The sequence below is a fragment of the Nycticebus coucang genome, chromosome 13, assembly GCF_027406575.1.
Source record: "Nycticebus coucang isolate mNycCou1 chromosome 13, mNycCou1.pri, whole genome shotgun sequence".
NCBI lineage: Eukaryota > Metazoa > Chordata > Mammalia > Primates > Lorisidae > Nycticebus > Nycticebus coucang.
In genome coordinates, this window is record NC_069792.1 from 82174555 (window position 1) to 82200488 (window position 25934).

A 25934-nucleotide genomic window follows, 5' to 3' on the forward strand; every position below is an offset into this window, starting at 1 on the left:
GGTAGGAATTAGTATTTTAGGGCTCCCTTGGGTCAGAATGGGGGGAAGACTTCACCCCGCCTACAGGTGGCGGCCCTGCAAGAGGAAAAGCAGTGCAGGGCTGTCACTACCATGCGGCTCACAAGGCCAGGAAGTCAAGGAAAGTGGCCCCAGTGCAAAAGCCATTTGCCCAGCGTGGACCCTGATTCTGTAGAGACTCCAGAGAAAGGACATATTAAAGAGAGAATAAAAGTGAATGCAGTAGACGAGTCACTGATATTTTTAAAAATTAAGGAAGTACTATCACAGCCTGTTCGACTCTGTAATTACTTCTGTGTTTTAATTTTGAATGAGACTTTGGATGTAAACACCTTTAGTTCTCTGGGGCCCAGATTCTCCATCTTTAGAAAGAGTAGATTGGGTTCAACCAGCCATCCCCAACTGTTACTGGACAAAGAGGGTCTGGCTGCCTGTCAATGTCAGCCAATATGTAGAGATGGGTATAGGTCCACCAAACTTTGTTAGAAGGCTCCAGGTTCTGGAGAACAGTGACAGCGGTCTCTCTAAGATTGCTCTGTTCTTCTATTTTCAAAATCACAATTTTACATATAATGGTTCACAGCAAAGATTACATTACCTCTTACTTTAAATAATATAGCACAACTCAGTGATAATTTGTTATAATGTTTTAAATTTAAAAGTTAATTTCCTCAACTATTCCAGATGGGCATCTTTAGGGTGGGAGCTAAATTTACAAAATAATAAAAATGGGAAACAGGAGGTGAAGGTCGGCAGGACCTAAAACAACCAGACCAGCTGTGTCATGTCTGCTCTAGCCTGACAGACTCCATCTGATTCTCGCTACATGTGCAATCTTTTGGGCCCCAGAGATCAGTTTCATGGAAGACAATTTCCCTGCAGACCAGGGCAGAGGCTGGAGAGCCCTGGCTTCTCACAGGGAGCATGCATCCTACATCTCTCTGTGTGTAGTGGGGCCCCTGCTCCTAGGAGAATGTGACACTGTCCATGATGAGCTCAGGTGGTGATGCCAGGTGGCGTGGCTGTGAACACGATAAAGCTTTGCTTTCACACCTGCCACTCATCTGCTACGCAGCTGGTTCCTAACAGGCCACAGACCAAGTAGTGGCACGGACTGGGGGCTGGGGACCCCAGGGTTAGATCGCCACACCTTGAAGTTCTTTTCTCTCTGATTTTGTATATGAAGGCACTTACTGCCCACCAAGCCAAATTTAAACCACTCTGTCCAGCTTTCAAGCTCCTCCATAACTGGGTGCCACTTCAATGTACCAAGTTCTCCTGTCACCTTCCCCCAGATGAATCCATACTTTCCTTTAGGCCAGTCTCTGGCCTGATCTAACTACGAGCTTTGCTAATGCAGGCCTCCTCCCTGTCCTCATTCTCGGTCTCCTCTGGGTGTGCAGAGAACCCTCTCCACTCACTCACAACTTCATCTCAAGAGCCATTCCTCAAGTGCCCAGACCATCACAAAGAGAAGAATAATCTTAATGTCCTCCTGTGTAGTGCTGAGGTTTTAGGGTTTGTCCCAAACAGGATTTTAAAGCGGAAGTTATTTGGTATTACTTTTGTTTATGTAAAGTCCATTTTCAAAATAATGAAACTAAATATAATTTGTACACTCCTGTTACAGTGCTATTGTTATTAATCTACAAAAACAAAGTTTAACGCCATAGGAAATTACAGCCAATATAGCCAAGGATCACACTTCATAGCTTTACAAACACCAAGTGAATTTCCTGGTATTTGTGAAAATATAAGAATGCTATAGCATTAAGGATTTGCCATTCATTTTAACATTTTGCAAAAACCATTCTTATATCTCCATGCTAGGATTCAGTATTCAATATTTATTAAAAAAGAATTCCATTTTGGATTTGTTCCCTCGGACTTGATCTATGGTAATCTTTCGAGACGTTTAAAGATAAAGGCAATCAAAGACCTTCCTGCTTGTATGGTGGCACCTGTGGCTCAGTGCGTAGGGTGTTGGCCCCATATACCAAGGGTGGCAGGTTTGAACCCGGCCCTGGACAAACTTCAACAAAAAAATAGCTGGGCGTTGTGGTGGGCACCTGTAGTCTCAGCTGCTGGGGCGGCTAAGGCAAGAGAATCACCTAAGCCCAAGAGCTGGAGGTTGCTGTGAGCTGTGATGCCACAGCACTCTACCAAGGGTGACAAAGTGAGACTCTGTCTCTGAAAAAAAAAAGAAAGACCTTCCTGCTTCTGATAATTGTCCATGATAAGTCATAATTGCTCTAATGAATACTCTTAATAAGGAAATATCTATAATGACGATCTGAAATTATATCATAATAACAATAATAATATTGTAAAAACAGAAAGAGCTTTATATATCTGCTCCATGGGAATGCCTAATAGTGGATCTGCTAATAATTTTGGATAGGCAAAAGGCAGAAGACAATTTATAAGTGAGAAAACATCCGGAGTATTTTTCAATATCATTAATAAAGATACAATACTATTTTTCAACCCTCCAAATGGTGACAATTCTAAACACAATTTGTGTTTAAACAGTTGAGAGAAAAGTACTTTTTAGAATTGAGCCCATCCTCTTGGGATGTGCAAGGATGTGTGAGCTGGCCAGCTGCCCTTCACCTCTCCCCGTCCAGTTCCTGCCTCTTCCATTCCACTCTGTGTCCTGTGGCTCACCTTAACAGAGAACATCAGTGGGCTCCCTGGCTCTGGCTTCCATCCGGCTGCAGGAGAGCCCAGTAGGAAATCAGCTGGCTGGGGCTGTGCTTCTCTCCCAGAGGCACAGCCAGCAGGAGTGGGTGGTGCTTGTCTCCAGCTACACGGCTTGTCTTGCTGGTTCCAGGTAACTGTCCCTTCCTCTGCTCTTTTGGGCTAAGAAATGGAAGTGGCCTCTCACTGTTGTCAGCCCTGCAGCACTTCTCTATCTCTTACCAGTTTCCCTTATTCTGGCCACACCTTATAAACTTCCCTGCATTAAATCCTTTCCAGTCATTCCTTTTGAGTTTCCCATCCATCTTCTCCTACCCAACCCTGAAATTTGTGATCCATCTCCAAGTCCCCTCAGGAAGTAACCCAATGAGGGCAGTTTTCATTACAATCAGTCCCTTCCCTGGCCCTCCTCTATATTGAATGTCTGTTGCTTTTGCTCCCGTGGTATCTGTTTTCTTTCTTCCTTGCACGGCAGTCTATTTTACTATGAAAGAACCACCCCACCTCATCCCTCAATGTAAATATGATCCAGCATATGATCCAAGTGAGTCAGTAAGACTTGTCATCTCAGGACTTCTGTTGGCATGATTGAGGCAAAGAGGCCTCTCTTCACTGAGACAGCCAGGTGTAAGGGAAAACACAAACCTGGAACTGTCAGGCCAACTAGAGAGGGTGCGCCTAGGAAGAAGAGGTGGGCCGAATATCACTATTGGAATCCCTGGGTCCCACCATGCTGGAGGCTTACCCTTAGACATTGCAGTTATCAGAAGCCACGCATCCACTTTTTGCTCACACTAAAGTGGGTTGAGCTTTCTGTCATTTTCAACCGAAGGATCCCTGAATAAATAGTTTTTCTCCCAACAAAAACACAGACATATGGAGAGAGTAAAAAGAGAGTCTTGCTAGAGACTGTGACTTTTAAAATCATGTCAATCATCCTGATTCATGATGTTTTTATCATCAAGAACCTTAACCCCTGAATTCACAAATGCCTACCCTGGTTTGCATTAATATGATTTCGGATGCTTCCACCACCTGCATTGTCCCTTTAGTTCTTTGAAATCTGTGAGAGATAAGAGAACACCAAACCAAACAACCAATTTTGTGTTGAACTCTGTGGCTGAGACCCACACATGAACTGCTGCAGACAAAGAACAAAGGGGGAAAACAGCCGAATGCTGTGTTCTAGGATCATTTTCAAGTGCCATTTGATTGGGTCTTCTCAGATGACAGGGTTCACTGGCAGGAAAGCTGTTATTGCAACAATCATTGTTCCCATTTACTGCCTATTAGAAAGTGAGTCACTGAGAGGTCAGACTCTCCCAAAAGCCCAGTGTTCCTGAGCACTCAAGGTCAAGTTCAAAGGACAGAGATCAGATGTAAGGACAAGGGCAAAGGCTCAATTTTTTGAAATGAAGACAAAAAGTAACTCCCAAGAGATGACCACAAAGTGAGCTTTACTATCTTTAATGTATCGCATTACTTGGGAAAAGTAATCAGAGTGACAGTGTTAATGCGACACAAAGTCTTTTCCACAGCAGCTGTCTTCCCTGAGACAGAGACTAAGTCTTTATTCATCTTTCCCCTCCCCTCCCAACTCTTGCCGAGCACCATGCCTCATACAAAGTAGGTGCTTTTTAATGATGACATTCAGGATCTAATAGCTAAGAGCACTAATAAAATACACAAAGAGAGTCAGCACATAGTACTTGCTCAAGAAATCCCTGCTGTTATTATTATTATTGCTATTATTTGTAAATGTGTACTTGAATCATCCGTAAAGTATCTGTGTTATTAATAAGTAGGCTCATTAAAACTCACACAAACTTTTTTTAAATAACAGTTTCAACTTCCTTGCCTTCCAAGGCTATAGCTCTATTGTGAGTTATTTTTCTTGCTCTTCATATACAGATGTTAAAATTCATTCATTCTTTCATCCATACAACAACCAGTGATCACCTGCGATTTTCCCATATCTGACAATGTGCAGTGGACTCAAAGTTGATGAAGATAAAGCACGTAGCCTGCAGCCGGTGCACAAGAAAGCCATATAGACTGTGAATAAGAGGATCAGCCCATGGAATAAGATAACTTCATTGGATACAAGTGGAATTGTATCCACTTGTATTTCTGGAAAATGACTGTTATTTACAGATGCTTTTCCTTACCTTTTCTGCAAGCCAACCAAGGTGCCTAATCTCTCGGCTCCCAGCAATGCCTGTTTTCCCCAGCTGCTCTTTGACCTCGGCAATCACTCTGGTCACGAGCTCACTAACATTGGCATGAATGGCACTGAACCAGGCCTGGGCAGTGGCTGAGTCTTTGCTTCTCAGGATGACTGTGTGCTTCGCATCTGGAGAGTGGATTTCAAGCTGCCTAGAGAAGCAAAGAGAGAAGGGTTAGAGGTTTCCCTGGCAGATCCTGCTGAGTTAAGACCTGAGTCACAAAGGCAAAGTAATTCTTTCCTTTTTTCTTTTGATTTTGCCATTTTCTCATGGCTTATCTGAATGGTCCCTTCTTTCATTCATTCATCCACATGGATTTATTGAGTACCCAGGGCACTGGTCTCTGTCCTGGAAATGTAGCTGTGCAACCACCAAATCACCTGAATTAAGGGTGTCTGCCTTCCTTGCTATTTAGCTGACTGGCTTATTAGGAGTATCATAGCAAGACTTCCAAACTGCGAGCTGATACTAAATTGCCTTACTACTTAATCCCAGAGGATTTTAATAATATACTTACATCCTTGCTGCTATTAGCAGGAAGTAGATGAAAATACCTAGCCACATACTTAATCTGGCTGCTCAGTGTTAATCAACTGAGAATATCTTAGACTCAAAGATGACCAAACTTCCCATTTTTTACAGAATCCTATCTGTAACATATTTAATTACCACTTAATCTTGGCACCAAGTAGTGAAGGACTGATTTAGCCTAGGAAGGTACAACAAAAAGGAGATGTGCTTAAGAGTATTATTTTTAAGGGACAACGCCAAAACTTACACCAGCACTCAAACTGGATCACTAGAGATACAGTGACACATAGGGATACTGCAGTTCTGGTAAAAGGAGGAAATTCTCAACATACATTTAATTTTTTATTTTGAAGTAAGTTCAGATTAGCATGAAGTTGCACAGGTGGTACAAAGAGCTCTGGTATACCCTTCACCTAGTTTCCCCCAATATTTATATTTTACATAGTGTAGTACAACATTAAAACTAGGAAACTGACTTTGGTACAATGTGAATGTATGCCTCCATGCCATTTTATTATGTATAGATTTGCATAGGCACCCTGCAATCACATTACAGAATTATTCCATCACCACAAAGCACAATGATCTTCCCCCAACAACCCCTTTCTCTTGCCACCTCTTCACCATCATACCAAATTCCTGAGCAACCATTGTTCCCCATTTGACACTTTTTAATTGCAGGAAGGAAAGAAAACTCATAACTCATCCATTCATGTATACATGCAATAAATATTATTTATTCATTTCTGTTTGCATGAGAAAGATATAGAGTAGGGAAATTCAAAACTGATTAAGATTATTCATTTATTAATTTATTCCCTCTCTTATTAATTATGCAACCACTCCTTGAAAATTTACTATGTTCTAGGCAGCTTTAAATTCCTTTATATCATTGTATGCAATGTTCCTTATGGCCCTATGACTAATAGTATTTAACACAAGAAAAGGTTTAAAGTTTGGAGGGAGAGAGAAAGAAATGATTTATTTACCCAAGGCCACAGAGTTGGTGATGCTACGGTTCCAACCCTTGTTAGGTAGGCTCAATAAGCCTAGGAATTTAAACACTGTATGATAATATCTCTCCTTCAGGGTAGACAACATTCAGTAAAGGGGACACCCACTGTCTTCTGCAGTGATTTAAAGTGCAGTATTTACCAAGAAATATGCTCAAAGTGTCCTACATAGCTCCTGAGTTTCAAAATAACAATTTCACAGACACCTGTAAGTTAGAAGACTCAATGCAACCTGCCCATCCACATTAACCTTTGAAACCAACCATTCAGTTTGAGTAAACCTTTTAACCCATAAACTTGTAGAAAAGAAATGATTGGAGGGCGGCGCCTGTGGCTCAAAGAGTAGGGCTCTGGCCGCATATGCCGGAGGTGGCGGGTACAAACCCAGCCCCGGCCAGAGACTGCAAAAAACAAAAACAAAAACAAAAAAAACCCAATCAAACAAATAAACCAACAAACAAAAATGGTTGGGAAAGTGGGATGTCTGTAGAGCAGTTTTAGCAATAATTAGCATTTTTGGTAAGAAGTTTGCAAAACAATTTTCCTCACTAAGATGCCACAAGTTTCACCAGATAAAACTTTTAGAGTGACATTTAGGTGACATTTGGCCTTGTTCAGAAGAAAAAAGTCTCATGCCACAGAAGCTTTTCCAAGGAAATGGGCGGTAAATCTAGGATGAGCTTTCATTCCCTCCCCAAATTCTTACTCTTCAGAATCGCTGCACAGCAGAACACAAACTATGGTTATCAAAAAGCATTAATGAGACCTCAACTTGCTTTGCGTTTTTTAAAGTTTTATTTTATTTTTAATTAAGTTTATTTATTTTTGTATTCTTTTGGTTGTTGTTGTTGCAGTTTGGCCAGGGCTGGGTTTGAACTCACCACCCTCAGTATATGGGGCCGGCACCCCACTCTCTGAGCCACAGGCAGCACCCGTTTTATTTTATTTTTAATTGACAATGGTAGTTATCAACTTGCTTTTCAAGTTCTTCTATCAACATTATTGTAGGAATTCAAAACATGCAAATACTTAATTTACAATATTTTCTTTTGAAGAGTCCTACTATTTGTTTTTTAAAAAATGACAGCTTGGGAAGCAGACACTCCCCAGGTATCCATACACAAATGACAATGGCATAAATGAAAGAAAGTAAAAAGAAAATTCTCTTCCTTGGGTTTCCATCATGCCCCTGAGGGATAGCATACTTGCAAATGGAGGCACAGGCTAGTGACATGCAGGCCCATTTCTTCCAGGTTTTGACAGCATTTACCATTATTATTAATTTTTAAGTAAACTTTTAAAGTACAATGAGCAGACAGAAAAGTGCACAAATTATAGGTGCCCAGCTCAAAAGTCTTTTTGCAAAGAGAATATATTCATGTAACCACCACTCAGATGAATAAATGGAATGTTCTGAGCACCCCAGAAGTCCCCTTTACATTACCTCTCCAGTTCCTATCTTTCAAAGTAAACCATAGAGAGAATTTCTATCACCATGAATTACTCTAGTCTCAGACAAAATGGATGAGTTTTTGTTTGTTTTCATTTGTTGTTGCCTGAAGGACAGGGAGAATCTCAGACTATTTCTGAAGCAAAGTTGAAATATTGTGTCCTATTCTTTTTAGCACTATGTGCTAAAATGTGGCTCCACCCTAGGCAGCAGCAGCAGTATCTGGGAATATACCAGAAATGCAAACTATGTCCCCCCATCCCCCACCCCACCCCGGGCCTACATAATTAGGAATTCTGGAGCTAGGGCCCAAGAGTCATCCTCCAGGTAACTCTGACGCAATTCAAGTTTGAGAAGGGCTGCTCTATAGGGTTATGAATAAAAGCCCTGAGTGTGGTTGTTTCCCAGACTAATAGCTGAGAGGACATGCTAAATGGTGACTTGACCTCCCCACAATCACTCCTCAGAGAAAGAACGCAGAAAACACACAGTAGAGAGGACTGTGGCTTTTTATAGTCAAAAAGAGCAGCAAGGTTCTCAACCAAAAGTGTTCTTTAAAAATTCTTGAATAGCTTTCTTTCTTTCTTTTAAAATAATTTACTTAAATATAGACTCTTGGACCCATCCCAGACCTATTGGGTAAGAAACTCCTGGGGTTGAAGCCTAGGCATGCGGTTTAATGTTCCACAAATTATATACATTAAGAACCACAGCAGGCTTTTCAGAAGCAGACCAGGAGCCCCCCACAGAGTGGCGCCTGCCCGTGTTTGTCCCCAGAAGGGTAACCCACCAGAGGACTCTTGGAGAGTGCGTTAGTTATTGACTACTGACTAACAAATTCTTCCAAAATTAAGTGGCTCAAAATTCCAGCATTTATTATCTCAGTTTCTGTGGGTTATGAATTTGGGAGTGGCTGAGCTGGAAGCTTCTGGCTTAGCAGCTCTTGTGAACTTGCAGGGCGTCACAGGGATCATAGGCTTCAAAAAGCTTGAGCTAAGGATCCACTTCTGAGATGGCTCATTCTTGTGGCTGTTGGCCAGAGGCCTCTCTCCAGAGGCTGCTTGAATGGGTTTGTGACGTGCCAGCTTGTTTTCTCCGAAGACAAAAAAAGGAATTGCTATGCCTGTTATGACCTGGTCTTCAAGGTCATGTACCATGAGTTTAGATTTATTTTTTATGTTAGAAGCAAGTCATTAAGTCCAATGCACACTCAAGAGGAAAATAATTAGGCCCTACCAGGATACAAGGAAGAACATCAAAGCATTTGTAAGATATGGCAAAACAACCCCCCAGAGGCTTTCGGATGAAGCAAGGTTTTGAAAAGAGCCTGTTTCTTAATGTAGATGGCAAGCTTGGGGAACTGTGAATCAACAGCCTATAAAAACCTGGAAGATTTGGGTGAAGAGGAAGATGCTTCTTTCGGACTAAGCTGTGCATCTAGGTTATAACATATGGAGGACTTAAGATAAATGACAACAAGAGAGATGAGAAAAACAGCAGCATATGAGTGGAGTATAAAAATACCAATAGTGATCATGGGTGAAGGACGGTTGGTCGATTTGGAGAGGTTTGGCACAGAAGTGTCAATTATTTTTGCAATGAATAAATGAAAGTATTCAGCATTCTATACTCACTTCTCTATCATCCCAATAAAACCTTAAGGGGAAAGGAAAGAGTGCTTCCTATTTTGATGTCAATGAGTTCAACTATGTCAAGGAAACAAGATGTACCTGGTAGCCCTCAAGTTCCTAAAACCCATGGGTATACAGGACCACACCTATGGTGCATGTTACAAGGGTACACGTGAATTTACTAGGTGTAGAGTATAAATGTCTAACACAATAACTAAGAAAATGCTGTGAAGGTTATGTTAACCAGTTTGATGAAAATAATTCAAATTGTATATAAAACCAGCACATTGTACCCCATGATTGCATTAATGTACACAGCTATGATTTAATAAAAAACAAACAAACAAACAAAAAAAAAATAAACTATGAGTATGATAACAAGGTCTCAGGGTGATTTTATACATGTGCATGAACACACATATATATTACATATATATGGGTGTGTGTGTGTGTACATTACCTAGCCCAAACTTCAAATACACACACTTTGACCTAATTTGCTATTTGACCTAATTATATCAAAATGTGATCATGATCAGTGCATGACTTTCAAATACATTTTGAAACACTTTTTCTGGAATACCCATAAGAGCTGTCATTGTATGAGGTCTGACCATTAAGTTCACACTCTAATCCTGGAAAAAGTGCTTTGAAGGGTGGACTAGGTGCTGTCATTGGTGCATAGCTTCCTAAGGGGTGTATTCCAAGGTGACTATAGTGATATTCACCAATGAGGTATGTAGCACTTTTTCTAGGATGAGTTTGTGAACTTAATTGCCCAACCTTTGTATGCATGTGGAGTCATAGTGACAAGCCCATCGTGATCAATGTTTCTAGTTTACAATAAACAGTCTTTCTAAATATGTGTATAATAACATTGTAGTGGTCTCATGAGGCAGTGAAAGTCTTCCCAGACGGGCTCTGGTTCAACTCTTTTTCAGAGAACTTGGACTTGAAGAAAAATGCAAGTCTCAGGAAAAACTAAAAAGTTACACAAAGACTATTTCTACCATCCCAGAATGGAAAAAGGTAACTTTTGGAAGAAACGCATGAATCTTTTGTAAGATATTGAAAGATTTGGGGCAAACCTGATAATACATCACACCTTACTCATCGACCTCTTTGTTCTAAAACCAAAAATGGCTCTTGTTCAGGAGTCCAAGTTCATGTGAGCTGTGGCCATAAGTAGAACTATAATCATCTGTGGAAGTCTTTTTGCTTTCTCAGAGACTAAGCTAACCAGTGACTTCAGGGCGAAAGGAGATGGAAAACAGCTTCATCTTTTTGTGATTTTTTTTCCTTTTCTTATTTTTGCTGTCAAAATACTCTTGGTCATTTTGTGGGGTCAGATATTTAGTAGTACACATTCTTTTAAAAATGCAGTTTCAACTCCAGTAATTACCTCCTCGATTTGTAAATGTGCAAAACAAGAAAAAGATGCGGAATTGCAGTAGGAAGAAGGGAGGGAGGAGGAAGGAGAGAGAGAAAAGGAAAATAAGAAAAACTCCAGGGGAAAACTACATGGTGTGTGACAATGTTGCTGTGCTGGGTGGTTGAAGTCATTAAGTCAGAGGGCCAAAGATGTCTACATACAATACAATGGAGAAAAAAAAAAAATAGCCCAGGACAGAACAGCGAGGATAATCCATCATTGATGTAGAAACCATCTGCAGGATGCCTGTATATGTGGAGCTACTCCTGGAGAGGTGTAGCGTGGATTCAGTTAGGAGGGCAATTGACAGGACAAGATTAGATGGGAGACGTTCACTGCACAGCATAGTTACCTTCTTCCATGCACCTGCTTGTGTATGCAACGTACTGAAGAGAAGAGAAGAAGGAAGAGCTACAGGATTGACCTATGACTTAAAACAATCGCCCCAAGACCAAGCTGTCATTTACAATCTATGCTTCCTTCTGGACATCTGTTGCTCTGTCTGCCCAGTTTGTCCCCTTTTCTGGTAACAGACTTTATCCTCCTTATTCTATGTGGTCTGGGGACTTGATGGTTTGAGGGTTGTAAGTGTGAACCAATTTGGGCCAAAGAGACCCAGGCCCAGGGGTGGCTGGAGTGGTTGTTAAAAGGAACGTTTTTCTGATCACAAATGCAGAGGATGTGCTGATGGCCATCTTGCTATCAGGAGGGAAGTGTCTTTCCCCCAGTGAAGCCAAAACAGAGGAAAGCAGAGGCGAGGCACAAGAGACCTGAATCCATTCCTGGACACACAGCATATCCTTGGGCTTTTCTACCATGTCCCCCTTTTTGCTTAAGCCCATTTAAGTTGTGCTGCTTTCAAATACAACTCAAAGGCCTGACTCACACTGACCACAAATAGGTCACCTCATTTCTATGAGCCTCGAGTTTCTTCATCCCTTGTAAAATAGCGATGGTGGTGGTGATGAAAGTGGTGAGGATGATAATGAAGGTGAGAATAACAACCTCCCTGGGGTTACCAGGGTATCAGGTGAGATGATAATTAGGAAAATGCTCTGTGACCTATAAATCCAGATGTGAGTATTTATCACTTATGCTTTCAGCATTTTAAGACTCTGTTGATGGAGTGACTGGGAAAAGGAACTATATTAGTGAACGTAGTACTTTCATTTTATCTGTACATATAGACACATTAGTTAGCCTTCTCTTATCTACTCTATTAACAAGAGTAAAGACATGCATATTGAAAGCGAGAACCCCAGTAAAACTGTTGGGTTACAAAATGGAGTAAGAAACACACGGTGCTATTTTTCACATCAATACTCTGTGACAGCCAATTGGCAAGTGTCTTGAATGCACTGAGTGCTATAGAGGCAACTGGTCTCCAAGAAGAGTCCCCATCTCCAAGAAGTTCCCCATGGATAGAGAATTGAATAGTGTTCCCCCAAAATTCAAGTCTGCAGGGAACCTCAGAATGTGATTTATTTGAAAATAGGATCATTGCAGATGTAATTAAGGTAAAGATTGAGATGAGATCCTTATTCATTATCTTATTCATTCATCCACTTGATTACAGTAGGTCCTAAAATGAATGAGAGTATCATTATAAAATACAGAAAGGACACACAGAGGCATGAAGAAAGTAGGCCACATGAAAATGGAGGCGGAGAACAGAGCGATGAGCCACAGATAAGGAATGCTAAGGTCTGCAAGCAACCCCAGCAGCCAGGACAGATGTGAGCTGATTTCTCCCTCAAAACCTCCAGAAGGAACAGCCCTGCTGACACCATGATTTCAGACTCCTAACCTCTAAAATGGAGAGAGAGTAATTTTCTATTATTTTAAGGGACCGAATTCTTGGTACTTCCTTATCTAGGCAATCCTAGAAAATTAAAACTTCCTGTAACTATTCTGTGCATAGCTGAACCAGGACTGCACAGGGTTTGAATATGTGGGCCCTTAAAGAAACTTGAAAGATGCAGGTCACTTATAACTGTGGCAAACCATGTATCTGCTTCAACTCACTTTCTAGTCACAAAGTCATCTTCTTGGAAAAAAATCTTACTTCTACCAACGTTCAACTCTATAACCCAGAAAGAGCAGGGGGAACCCTTCTGAAATGAGGAATATGTGCGGAGCACCTGGGACCATGCCGGCCAGAGCAGGCCTCCGCTCAGTGAGTGAGAGTGCCCTCAACTTCCTTCTTGGGGTTAAGAAAATCTGGATGACTTCCTTGCTAGTTGATGAATCCCACATTTCTGGAACTGGGGAAGAGGAGGGAGGGAGTAAAAGAGCAATAAAGTGATGGCTGATTGGAGCTATTTTCAGCTGGCCAGTCTTTTCTAACTCCTATTTTGTTCCCCAGTTGAACTGACCACTGCTTGATGAATTGTGTTTATCTGTAGTTCAGCGATAAAGTTCTCTTTTAATTCCCTGCTGAATAGAAATATTTAGGGCAGTGCCACAGCTGTGTTTATTCTCACACTCCACCACAGTTATGTAAATACTGCCTATGGAACTATTTCTGATAAAGGCCCATACCAACCCCAAGGAATTATACGCTCACTCTCCATGTCTGCCAAGATGAGCAGTTTCAATCCAGCTTGGCACAGTGTCGAAATGATATCACAGATTCTCAGAGATCATTTGGCAAAACTTACAATAAAAGAATAATTTTCCTTCCCTCTTGCTCCTTCAAAGGCTTCCACGGAGCCAAATAACATTTCCCAGAATTCCCTACTCCCCATTTAGAAACACAAGGTTGACACGTAAAACTTGAAGCCTCCTAACATCAAATTAATAAATAAAACAAAACTCGCAACCTGGCAACAAAGGTTTCAAGTGACCTTTCCACTCCAATGTGAAACTGGAAAAAACACAGATGCAACTAGTCAGGAGGATGAAGTCTGCTAGTTCACAGCCACTGCAGGAATCCAGGGAAGTTCAAGTCACATGGTCATTATGACTGCTTCCAGTTTCACAAATCTGGAATTCCCATGGTTGATAAAACATACTTTCCAACAGACAAATACATATCCATGGCTATCTATAGATAGAAAAATCTGGAGGTAGTTTTAGTTCTACCTTTCTGCTTTTTAGTATCTTTGAATATTTTTTGAAAAAAATAAAAACATTAGAAAAAAACTTTTAAAAAATGCCTGCAAACCATTTGCAATAATGTCATCAGTGAATTGCTTTCATTAGGAAAAAAATATTCTTGTGTGAAAAAGATCACACCAGAGAAAAAATTAGATTCTTCATAAAATCCTAAAATCAGTGTAATTAAAAGATTCCCAAAGAAAGAGATAAAAAGATTGGCACTGGCAGTAAGAGCATTCATAATGAAAGATAAGCAATTTGTCCTATGAGGAGGCCAACTCCACCACCAAACTTTCTCACTTTCTCATTGTACACTCACACCCTCCTACAAACTGAATGGTGTGAATGGATCTACTTCACAGATGTGAAGATGGCCCTTGGGAGGAGCTGGCTTGTCTAGTCTTGTCCAGTCCGTAGGAGGTCAGGCTGGAAGTAGAGCCTGGGTTCATCTGACTCCAAAGCCCGTGTCTCAATCCTTATGCCCCATTTAGTAGGAGGTGCAGGAAATGCGGTGTGGTTGCTTAAAGGAGCAGAGAACACAATTCAGGTTGGATGCTGCTCATGGGAACGCCCCTGAAGATTTCCAGATTATGGGTTGAGCTTCCACAAAGGCAGAATCTGGAATTCAAGTGCCCAGGTACAGAGATACGCCAAATGGCAATTCTGAAGGGGGTAACATTACAAGATAATGTGCACAGATTCCATCGTCTGGCAGGCAAGAAAGAGGAGGCATCCAGCCCTTGGCGGGGAGCTTGCCCAGTCTCAAAGGTCACGGTGCAAGTTGAGACTCTGTGTGTGTGTGAGCAATGAGATGGTCACTAAAAGGGAGGCTGTCACAGTGAGATTCTCCCTAGAGCAGCACATATAATATGCTTGGTGTCGAGCTTCCTGGCCTGGTTCTCTGACATCCCTGGGAAATCCATGAAGACCTTAACTAATATCCTTACCTAGAATTGATTCTGTTGCCTGGAACTATAATCCCCAGCTAAGAATGTAGACTAAAGATGCAAGCTGCCATGATGGGAGCCAATCAGCTCATTTAAGGAAGGTGTCAAGTGAGAACAGTTAATGAAAAGAAGGCAGAAAAGGTGTTCTGCTATTTTCCACAAAATTCCATTTCAAAAACAGGTCATGCATCATGGAATATTCTGCTGAGCTCTGAAGGAACCCGATGGTATCTGTCACATTGGCTGGGTTTCAGTTTTTCAGTAACACATACATTCAAAATATGTGAAGAATTTGGCCTTCCCTAGGGGAATTATGTCATTATTAAAGTTTTAGGAGAGGAATCAGCTAACATTGAAACTAGAAAAAATAAATTTGTTTTCCCACTATCTCAATCATCTGTATCTCACAAAATATTCTATGGTGTGACCTTGCTCAACTGAGTAAAAAATAATAATAACCCATCTGAATACACAGGTGCTTGTCAGGGCAGATAAATATACACTTGTCTCTAGAATCTTAGTCTTACACTGATAAACAGCGTATCCCATAGCCCAATCCAGAGCATAGCATTTGGAGTCTGAGGGCCTATTTTTGCTTGTTTTGGGATTAGATTATTTCAAACCAGGATCACCAGGTTTCACAAATCAAAATGTCAGATGTCCAGTTAAACGTGAATTTCAGATAAATAAGGAGTAATTTTTTAGTGTTAGTAGGTCCCATGCAGTATCATGTAGTGGAGCTGGTGTGAAGTACACCGATTAGAAAAATGTACAGAAAACCAAACTGACAGCACGTTATGATGATTGACCGTGAGGGGTGGGGAAGGAGAATGTCAAGGTGCTGCCTGGGTTTCTGGCTTAGACAGACATTCTGAATGAATGACGGCACCATTCACTAAGTTAAAAACTGAAAGTGATGCAGATTTGGAGAGGAACACTATGAGTTTGGTTAAATATCCCCATCTTCATGTAGGTGTCCTGTTATAACCTCAGACTTGTAGTGAATACACATTCCGAGCAGACCATACCCGGGTCTGCTTGCACTCTGGTTTTTTGGTTTAAATGGCATCAACATCTCCCCACTAATTCAGGTTGGATGATCCAGCCACCCTTGAGGCCTCCTGTCCTCTTCTCTGGCACCTGGAGTACAAGTTTTACCGGTATTGTCTTGGTGGTATCTCCCTTTCAGAAGAGCTAGACAGATGGTAAGCTATCAAGTTTTCTCAGCGGAGCTGGGGCAATCACTTACCCAGGACAGGATATAAGTTTTCTTTCTTTTGGGTGCAAACGCTCCTAATTCTATTTGAAATCAGCACATTGTATCCCAAACATGCATTAATGTATACACGATCTATACATTTATGATTTAATAAAAAAAAGAAAAGAAACATATTTTCCAAAATAAAAAAAAAGAGAGAGAGAGAGAGATAGGGTCTCGTTCTGTTGCCCAGAATAGACATAAGTTGTATTTTCTTTCTTTCTTTTTCTTTTTCTTTTTTTTTTTGTCCAGCAGAGTCTCACACTGTTGCCTGGGTTAGTATGCCATGGCCTTATCCTAGCTCACAGCAATCTCAAACTCCTGGGCTCAACATTCTTCCTGCCTCAGCTTCCCAGTAGCTGGGTGGTGAGACTATGGGCACAAGTCACCACATCCAGTTAATTTTTCTGTTTTTAGTAGAGACAGGGTTTCACTTTGCTCAGGCTGATCTCAAACTCCTATGCTCAAGGAATCTTCCCACCTTGGCCTTCCAGACTATTAGGATTATGAGCCACCCCCCTCCCCCCATAGTTGTATGTTCTAGGCCAACTTCGATCAAATGGTAGTGGTTGCCTGAGATGAGGTCTTGAAAAGGAGTCTGAGGTCTCATTCTAGACTCAACTAGAAAAAGTAACATAATCATTTATTGATGTTTTCCAGGAGCCTGGAAGTGGGAACTGGTAGTGTTCATATGGCCTATGTGGTATTTCTAGAAGCATTTTTGACATACCACTTTCCAGAAATAGGCCACTTCCTCTCCTGATTGCCCCACCCTTGAGTAGAGTCCTGACTCTTGATCATCTGATACTCTCTCTTTTAGGTGTTACCCTTTTATAGTTTATCTCCCCCACCAACCTGGAAATCTCTTGAGGGCTGATATAGACCAGAATTATCTTTGCATTATCCATTGTCTGACACAGTATCCCATGAGGATTTGCTGGGCTAAGTGAATGAATACTTGTGCCCCATCTCTAAAGTGGCTCCTTTAGTAGGTAATGTTCTATAACCGCCCTTCTTTATAGTTTTGTTTTTCCCTCATAGGAAGTTAACCCTTCCAATCTTGAGTAATATAATTTAACTCTATAACATAAGAAATGTCAGTTCTAACTTTTCTGATATATTAAATGAAGTCAAATATGTTTTATTATTCCACAAGAAGGTTAGTTTCCATGAATAATGTACAGTAGTGGCCAATTCAGAATATTTATTTAATATTATATTGCTTATCAGACAATTTACCATATATGATTTTCTTAGGCTAAAATAACCAGTTTGTGATCTTTTTTTTTTTCATTTTTGAGACAGAATCTCACTATGTCACCCTTAGTAGGGTGCCATCGCGTCACAGCTCACAGCAACCTCAGTCTCCTGGGTTTAAGCGATTCTCTTGCCTCAGCCTCCCAAGTAGTTGGGACTACAGGTGCCCAACACAATGCCCGGCTATTTTTTGGTTGCAGTTGTTATTGTTGTTTAGCTGGTCCAGGTTGGGCTTGAACCTGCCATGTTTGGTGCATGTGGCTGGCGCCGTAACCACTGTGCTACAGGCACTGAGCCCAGTTTGTGATTCTTTTGAGCCTTACCCAGATCAAAGGTAGAAGCAGGCAGCCTTGCAAATGTGAAAGCAGGATAAGAAGACGGCACAGAACTAAACAACCAGCAAAGTGCTACAATCTGAGCATAACAATGGCAGTGCAGACATCACTCACTTATGTCAAAGTGCCATGTAAAATAATAAGCCTATTTGTCTGACACATTTACAAAATTGTGAGAAAAAACACCTTTTCATTCATTAACTTATCAGTTACGCGTAAGTGCCTAGTATCTCCCAGACAGGGTAGGCATGTGCAGAGAAGGAGAACTCAACATAAATGTCTATAATCACCAAGATGGCAATGTAGAAATCTTGAACAAGCACACACTTCCTCAAATTTTCAGATAACTTGAGAAATTCCTAATGTGAGAGAATAAATTGTATGTTTTAGAAGCAGATAATATTTCATTAAATTCTCCATAAATTATTTACCACGAAGAGCTGGCAATGCTTAAACATAGTATCAGGACATCACCATAATCAGAATTCCACTCATCCACTCAGTATTACTTTCTACTATGTTTTTCCTTGTAAGGAGGAAGGGGAAAAAAGGAGCAAATATGGACGAAAGCATCCTCCAAATTCCTATGCGAAGAAAGATGTGTTATCTGTGGAAGACAGAAAAATTAAGCCTTTAAATACTCACAGTACCCATGAAGTCTTCAACAAGGATTGTTCATAGATGCTGCCCAGCAGAGAACAGGGCCCCAACACAAGGGTGAAGAGAACAGAAAAAGCTGGAAGGGACAGAAAGGATGTGAAGAGGATCTATCACAAGAAGGGACAGAGTTGGCCAGGGAATTTCACTTCAGGATGTGGAAAACACCACAGGCAATTTTAGTTAGCATGGGAGAACTAGATATGGACATATCTCAGAGATATTGTAGGTTTGATTACAGACCACCACAGTATACAGCAAACGTTGCCATCAAGCAAGTCAGGGGAACATTTTTGTTTTCCCTGTGCATACTACATGTAGTATAGTAATAGATACTATTATAGTATGGTAATGTAGTATACTATAGTGAGCAATAACGATGTCAAAAAATCCCAATGTGTATACCTTAATTTAAAAATACTTAATTCTTCCATTCTTGAGATACTTTACTAAGAAGAATATGTTCCAGCTCCATCCATGTAAACATGAAAGAGGTAAAGTCTCCATCTTTCTTTAAGGCTGCATAGTATTCCATGGTGTAAAGGTACCACAATTTATTAATCCATTCGTGGATCGATGGGCACTTGGGCTTTTTTCCATGACTTAGCAATTATGAATTGGGCTGCAATAAACATTCTGGTACAAATATCTTTGTTATGTTGTGATTTTTGGTCTTCTGGGTATATGCCCAGTAGAGGGATTACAGGATTGAATGGCAGATCTATTTTTAGATCTCTGAGTGTTCTCCATACATCTTTCCAAAAGGAATGTATTAATTTGCATTCCCACCAGCAGTGCAGAAGTGTTCCCTTTTCTCCACATCCACGCCAACATCTCTGGTCTTGAGATTTTGTGATATAGGCTAGTCTCAGTGGAGTTAGATGATATCTCAAAGTAGTTTTGATTTGCATTTCTCTGATGATTAAAGATGATGAGCACTTTTTCATATGTCTGGAAGAAAAAGTACCCAATGTACTCAGCCCTACTATGAATTTGGGGCTCTCACATGAAAGCTATAACCCAGTTACAACCTAACAATAGGGGGAAGTGGGAAGGGGGGGGTAGAGGGAGGGGGATCGGTGGGATCACACCTGTGGTGCATCTTACAGGGGTAAATGTAGCATGTAAATGTTTTGGCACAGTAACTGAGATAACGCCGGAAAGGCTATGTTAACCATTGTGATAAAAATGTGTCGAATGGTCTATGAAGCGAGTGTATGATGCCCCATGATCATATCAATGTATACAGTTATGATTTAATAAAAAAAATAAAAATATAAAAATACTTAATTGCTAAAAAATACTCGTGATCATCTGAGCCTTGGGTGAATCATAATCTTTTTGCTGGTGGAGGGTCCTGACTGGAGAGAGATGGATGCTGATTGATCAGAGGTGCTTGCTGGAGGCGGAGGTGACTGTGGCAATTTCTTGAAATAAAAAAACAGTGAAATTTGTCAAAACCATTGATTCTTCCTTCCATGAGAAATTTCTCTGTAGCATGTGACATTGTTTGATAACATTTTACCCATCGTAGAACTTTCAAAATTGGTGTCAATCCTCTCAAACCCTGATGCTGCTTTATCAACTAAATTGACTTATTCTAAATCCTTTGTTGTCGTGTCACCAATATTCCCTTCACCAGGAGTAGATTCCATCTCAAGAAACCACTTTCTCTGTTCATCCCTAAGCATCAGCTCCTCCATCTGTTGAAGTTTTATTATGCAACCTAAGCAAGTCAGCCACCTCTTCAGGCTTTGTTGTGAATTCTAGTTCTCTCGCTATTTCCACCACATCTGCAGCTACTTGAACCCTTCAAAATCACCTATGAAGGCTGGAATCAACTTCCAAACACCTGTTAATATTGTTATTTTGACCTCTGCCTATGAATCACGAATATTCTTAATAGTATCGAGAAGAGTAAATCCTTTCCAGAAGGTTTTCAATCCATTTGCCCAGATCCCTCAGAGAAATTGCTATCCATGGCCTTGATAATCTTCCAAATTATATTTCTTACATAATAAAATCTGAAATCCAACATTACTCATGATCTATGGACTCTAGAATGGATGCTGTGCTAGCGGACATGAAAACATGAATCTCCTTGTACATCTTCGTCAGAGCTCCTCGGTGATCAGGTGCATTGTCAATGAGCAGTAATGTTTGAAAAGGAATATTTTTTTCTGAGCAGTAGGACTTGAGAGTAGACTTAAAATAATCAGTAAACTATGCTGTAAATAGAAGAGCTCTCATCCAGACTTTGTTTTCCATTTACAGAGCACAGGCAGAGTAGATTTAACATAATTCTAAAAGTCCCTTGGGTTTTTGGAATGGGAAATAAGCACTGGCTTCAATTTAAAGTCACTAGTTGCATTAGCCTCTAACGAGACAGTCAGCCCATCCTTCAAGACTTTGAAGCCAAGCACTGACTTACCTCTAGCTATAAAAGTCCTAGATAGCATCTTCTTCCAATATAAAGCTATCTTATCCACATTGAAAATTTGTTGTGTAGAGTAACCACCAGCATCAATAATCTTACCTAGATCTTCTGCATAACTTGCTACTTTACTTTGTACTTTTCATATTATGAAAACAGCTTCTTTCTTTAATCTCAGGAATCAACCTCTGCTTACTTCCAACTTTTCTTCTGCAGCTTCCTAACCTTTGTCAATATTAATAGAATTGAAGAGAGTTAGGCCTACCTCTGGATTAGGCTTTGACTTAAGGGGGTATTGTGGCTAGTTTAATTTTCTGCACAGACCACTAAAATTTTCTCCAAATTAGAAATAAGTCTGTTTATCTCTCTCTCTCCCTCTCTCTTTCTTTTAGAAACACAAGCTCTTGCTCTATTGTCAGAGCTGGAGTGCAGTGATGCAATCATAGCTCACTGCAGCCTTGAACTCTTGAGCTCAAGCAATCCTCCAACCTCAGCCTCTAGAGTAGCTAGAACAATAGTTGTAGACCACCACAGATGGCTAATTTTCTTTTCTTCTTCTTCTTCTTCTTTTTTTCTTTTTTTAGAGACAGAGTCTTACTTTATTGCCCTTGGTAGAGTGTTGTGGCGTCACATCTCACAGCAACCTCAATCTCCAATTCCTGGGCTTAGGCGATTCTCTTGCCTCAGCCTCCCGAGTAGCTGGGACTACAGGTGTCCACCACAATGCCTGGCTGTTTTTTTGTTGCAGTTTCGCCAGGGCCGGATTTGAATCAGCCACCCTCGGTATATGGGGCCGGTGCCTTACCGACTGACCCTCAGGCGCTGCCCACGTATGGCTAATTTTTGTTGTGGTTGTTACATGAGGGCTGGTTGTGCTGCTTAGGCTGCTCTTGAACTCCTGTGCTCAAGCTATCCTTCTGTCTTGGCCTCCCAGAGTGCTGAGATTACAGGTGTGAGCTACCGTGCCTGCCCTGTTTTGCTTCTTTTCATTTGTTTATTCGCCGGAGTAGCACTTTTAATTTCCTTCATGAACTTTACCTTCACATTCACAATTTGGCTGTTTGGTCCAAGAGGTCTAGATTTTAGTTTATATCAGCTTTGACATGCCTTCTTGCTAAACTTTCTCATTTCTAGCTTCAGATTCAAAGTGGGAGAAATGGGACTCTTCCTTTCACTTAAACTCTTAAAGATTATTGTAGGGTTATTACCTGGGCTGATTTCAATACTGTTGTATCTCAGGAAAAGGGGAGGCCAAAATAGAGAGGCAGAAAGATAGGGAAATGGCCGGCCAGTAGAGCAGTCAGAACATAGACTTTTATCAATTAAATTTGCTGCCTTACATGGGCATGGCTTGTGGTGCTCCAATACAACTATAATGGTACCATCAAAGTCCACCAAAATCAGATACAATAATAATGAAAAAGTTTGAAATATCGTGAGAGTTACCAAAATGTGACACAGAGACATGAAGTGAGCACAGGCTGTTGGAAAAATGGCTCAGACAGACTTGCTTGATACAGAGTTTCTGCAAACTTTCAATTTGTAAAATAATGTAGTATCTATGACGCATAATAAAGTCAAACAATAAAATGAGGGATGCCTGTACAGGGGAAAGGCAGAAATCAAAGTCATCCTAGTTAAATGCATGCATGAATGAATGATCAAAGACATAATAAGCTAAAAGGAATTTAGAGGTCATTTAAACAAACCACTCATTTCATAGGTGAAACATCTAAGTCCTGGAGAAATGATTTACCCAAGGTCACACTTGCAGGTATAACCATTACTGAGCGAAGAGTTCAGATTTCTTAGCAACCCATTTCATCCAAGTTCAGAGAATGGGGACAAAGCAGAAAATTAATAATACACTGGAGGCAAATTTAAACTTCTTTATGATTTTCCAGAGAGCTGATCTTGAATTTGGGAATAGTAGCTCTTTCTTTATTTGAAACACTCAACAGTACTTTGTAAATATTTCACTATCAAAGTCTTTATGGAAATGACAGCTTTGTAATTATTTTTTCTGTGGAAGCCTTTGCTCAAAGACACTTTCACCTCTTTTTGTAGATAGCAATAATCATTTTCATTACCTGAAGGATTTAAACAAGCCCAAACAAATAAATCAGCTACCCACAGAGCTCCTATTTAAAAAAAAAAAATCTGTATCTGAACTATCTAGACAAGTTTTAAATTGTCTCAGCATTCTGCACCGGTTACAAGAGAGGACAAAAATCAGAATAATGCAAATGTTCGACTCAAGTTTTAAAAGGTCATGCGACATGAAATTCAATCTTCCTCATTCTTATAGGAACTGCCAAGGTGCCAGACAAGTTGGGAAGAGAATTGGCCACGCTGTGGAGGTTAGACTTGTTTTCTTTTGTTTTTTGTTTTTTCTTTTTTTTTTTTTACTTCATGTGTTGCTGTTTTTATAGAAAATATGTGTTTAAATGATAAGGCAGAGAAATTGTTACAAATGAAAGAAATTAACCCAGAGCGTTCAACTTCTTGACATGGAGGTGTATGGTGGTGGTCGGGGGAGAACTGGCAATGCGGGAGGGAGAGGCGGGAAGTGCTGTGTGTGCTGTCAGGGAGAACTTCAGAGCCCCTGGGCTGGTCAGATGCCTGCTTCGGTCTCACAGCATTCCAAGTATTTGTTCCCTCCAGATGTGTGAGTCAAGTGATTGAACTATATTCAGCATCATGCCCTTGGCAATTGGTAGGAGGGCTGCTTATTGGCATGGAGTGTTTTCACCCCTCCCAAAATAGAAACCAAAAGAAGCCAGATTTGGGAGTGGGACAAGCACAGATCACCTTAACCATGTCTGAAACATTCATTCAAAAATGTTTATTGAATGTGGTTCTCTGCTGGGCAGTCTGCTAGGTACTAGGGATACTGAGTCAGACCACATGACAATGGCCTTCAATGAGATACTGCCCACAGGGGCTGCAGTGGGGAAGGGGGGTGGCAAACAAACAGCCCAATGGTTGCCACTCAGGAAAGGCCACATCAGACAGCGTAGAATGCCAGCGACAGAGCCAGGCTACCTTAGTCCACCTGTTGGCTGTGAGCTGAGCAACTTGGAACAGAGAACTCACCTTTCAGCTTCTGGGCTTCCTCATCTACAGCGAGGAGTGGGCTGAGTTCTCACAAGTACAATGACAGGAACGGTGACGTCTCTTGAGACTAAAGCTTACTTCAGCAGAAAGGGGATAAGTTTTCGAAGACAAAAAGGAGGAGTAGAGGCCAAGGGGACAGTGGCAGCCTGACAGAAAGACACAACTGCAAGGCACACGATGGCCCCTGTGAAGAGTTCCCGAGTGGCTTAGGGGTGTGGGAGAAAGGTGGGCAAGGCACAGAAGGAGAACGGGGAAGAGAGCCTGGAGGGGACTTACCAACAGAATTACTTAGGCAGAGTGACATGATCAACCTCATGTTTTAGGGAGGTCACTCTGAAGAAGATGGATTGGAAGTGAGAGAGAATGGAGGGAAGGAAGGGACCAGCTAGAATGTCTCCACAGTTATCAAGGGCTGCACTGCCAGCCAAAGAGAGAACCCTGGATGGGTGAAAGGCTGGACTGCAGCAGAGGAAGGGAGGGTTCTCTTAGAACTGCCTGATTTCTGCATTAATGCTTGTATTTTCAGGAGACCGCATCCTCCCAATACTGCAGTAAATTCAAATAATACCCACCTGCGCCTACAGAGGTCTGCCAGGCATGGGAAAGTAGGGGCTCCAGAGATAAGTGAGATGTATTCCAAGCCACTTATATCCTAGGGGGGCACACAGCACAAAAATAACTAAAATACACGGTAGAGCATGGAGTTCTTAAAGAAGCACGGAGTATCCAAGGAAGGGAGACAGGGCGGGTGTGAGGATCGGGAAACACTTCAGGAAGGTAAAGGCATTTGAAATGACGCTTCAGGAATAAGAAGATTTTGACAGGTGGAGAATGGAGCTGCTGGGACATGATGACCAAGGACAGAAATGTGTGAAGGCGGAGGAATAACAAGTAGACTCATTTATCTGGAAAACTATTTCTATAACTATATTCATTTTTTAATAACTTTACTGAGGTATATAATTGATATACAATAAATTATACGTATTTTAAATATACAATAAGTTTAGACATGTAATATACATAGTACATATATGTGTATAGTAGATATGCCGTCCCGTGACTCTTCCTTTCCCATTTCTCTTGTTATAAAGAGAGAGTCTGCATTTTCTAGAATTTTACTAACTGGAACCATACGCTACCTAGGCTTTCCTCTAGCTTTTTTCACACAGTGTAAGTATTTTGAGATTCATCCACAGTGGGTCAACAGTTCATTGTCTTATTACTTAGTAACCCATTGGATCAATACATCACTGCTTATCTAGTCACTTTTGGGGGCGTGTGGCTTATTTCTGGTTTCTGGTTATCACATGCAGCTCTGAACATCTGTATGTCTGCATGGACACACGCCTTCATTTCTCTGGGATAAACAGCAAGGAATGGGAGTGCTGCTTCCTAAAACAGGTGTGTACTTTCAACATTTTAAGAAATTGCCAAATGGAGACTTTACCTCTTTCATGTTTACATGGATGGAGCTGGAACATATTCTTCTTAGCAAAGTATCTCAGGAATGGAAGAAAAAGTATCCAATGTACTCAGCCCTACTATGAAGCTAAATCATAGCTTTTACATGAAGGCTATAACCTAACTGTAGCACAAGATTATGAGGAAAGGGCCAAGGAAGGGGAAGGGAGGGGGGAGGTTAGGGTGGAGGGAGGGTAATGGGTGGGGCCACACCTACGGCGCATCTTAGAATGGGTACAGGCGAAACTTACTAAAGGCAGAATACAAAAGCCTACATAGAGTAACTAAGAAAATGCCATGAAGGCTATGTTGAACAGTTTGATGAGAATATTTCAGATTGTATATGAAACCAGCACATTGTACCCC

The 25934-nt window shown here is 41.0% G+C and overlaps 1 protein-coding gene across 1 annotated transcript in view; it reads right to left on the reverse strand.

Annotated features, from left to right (window-relative positions):
• SNTB1 (syntrophin beta 1) overlaps positions 1–25934 on the reverse strand; it is a 280473-nt gene that overhangs the window by 90890 nt on the left and 163649 nt on the right. Inside the window, exon 4 of the mRNA XM_053559149.1 lies at positions 4887–5094. Within this exon, the coding sequence (XP_053415124.1) occupies positions 4887–5094 (208 nt within the window). The remainder of the gene's footprint in view (positions 1–4886; positions 5095–25934) is intronic.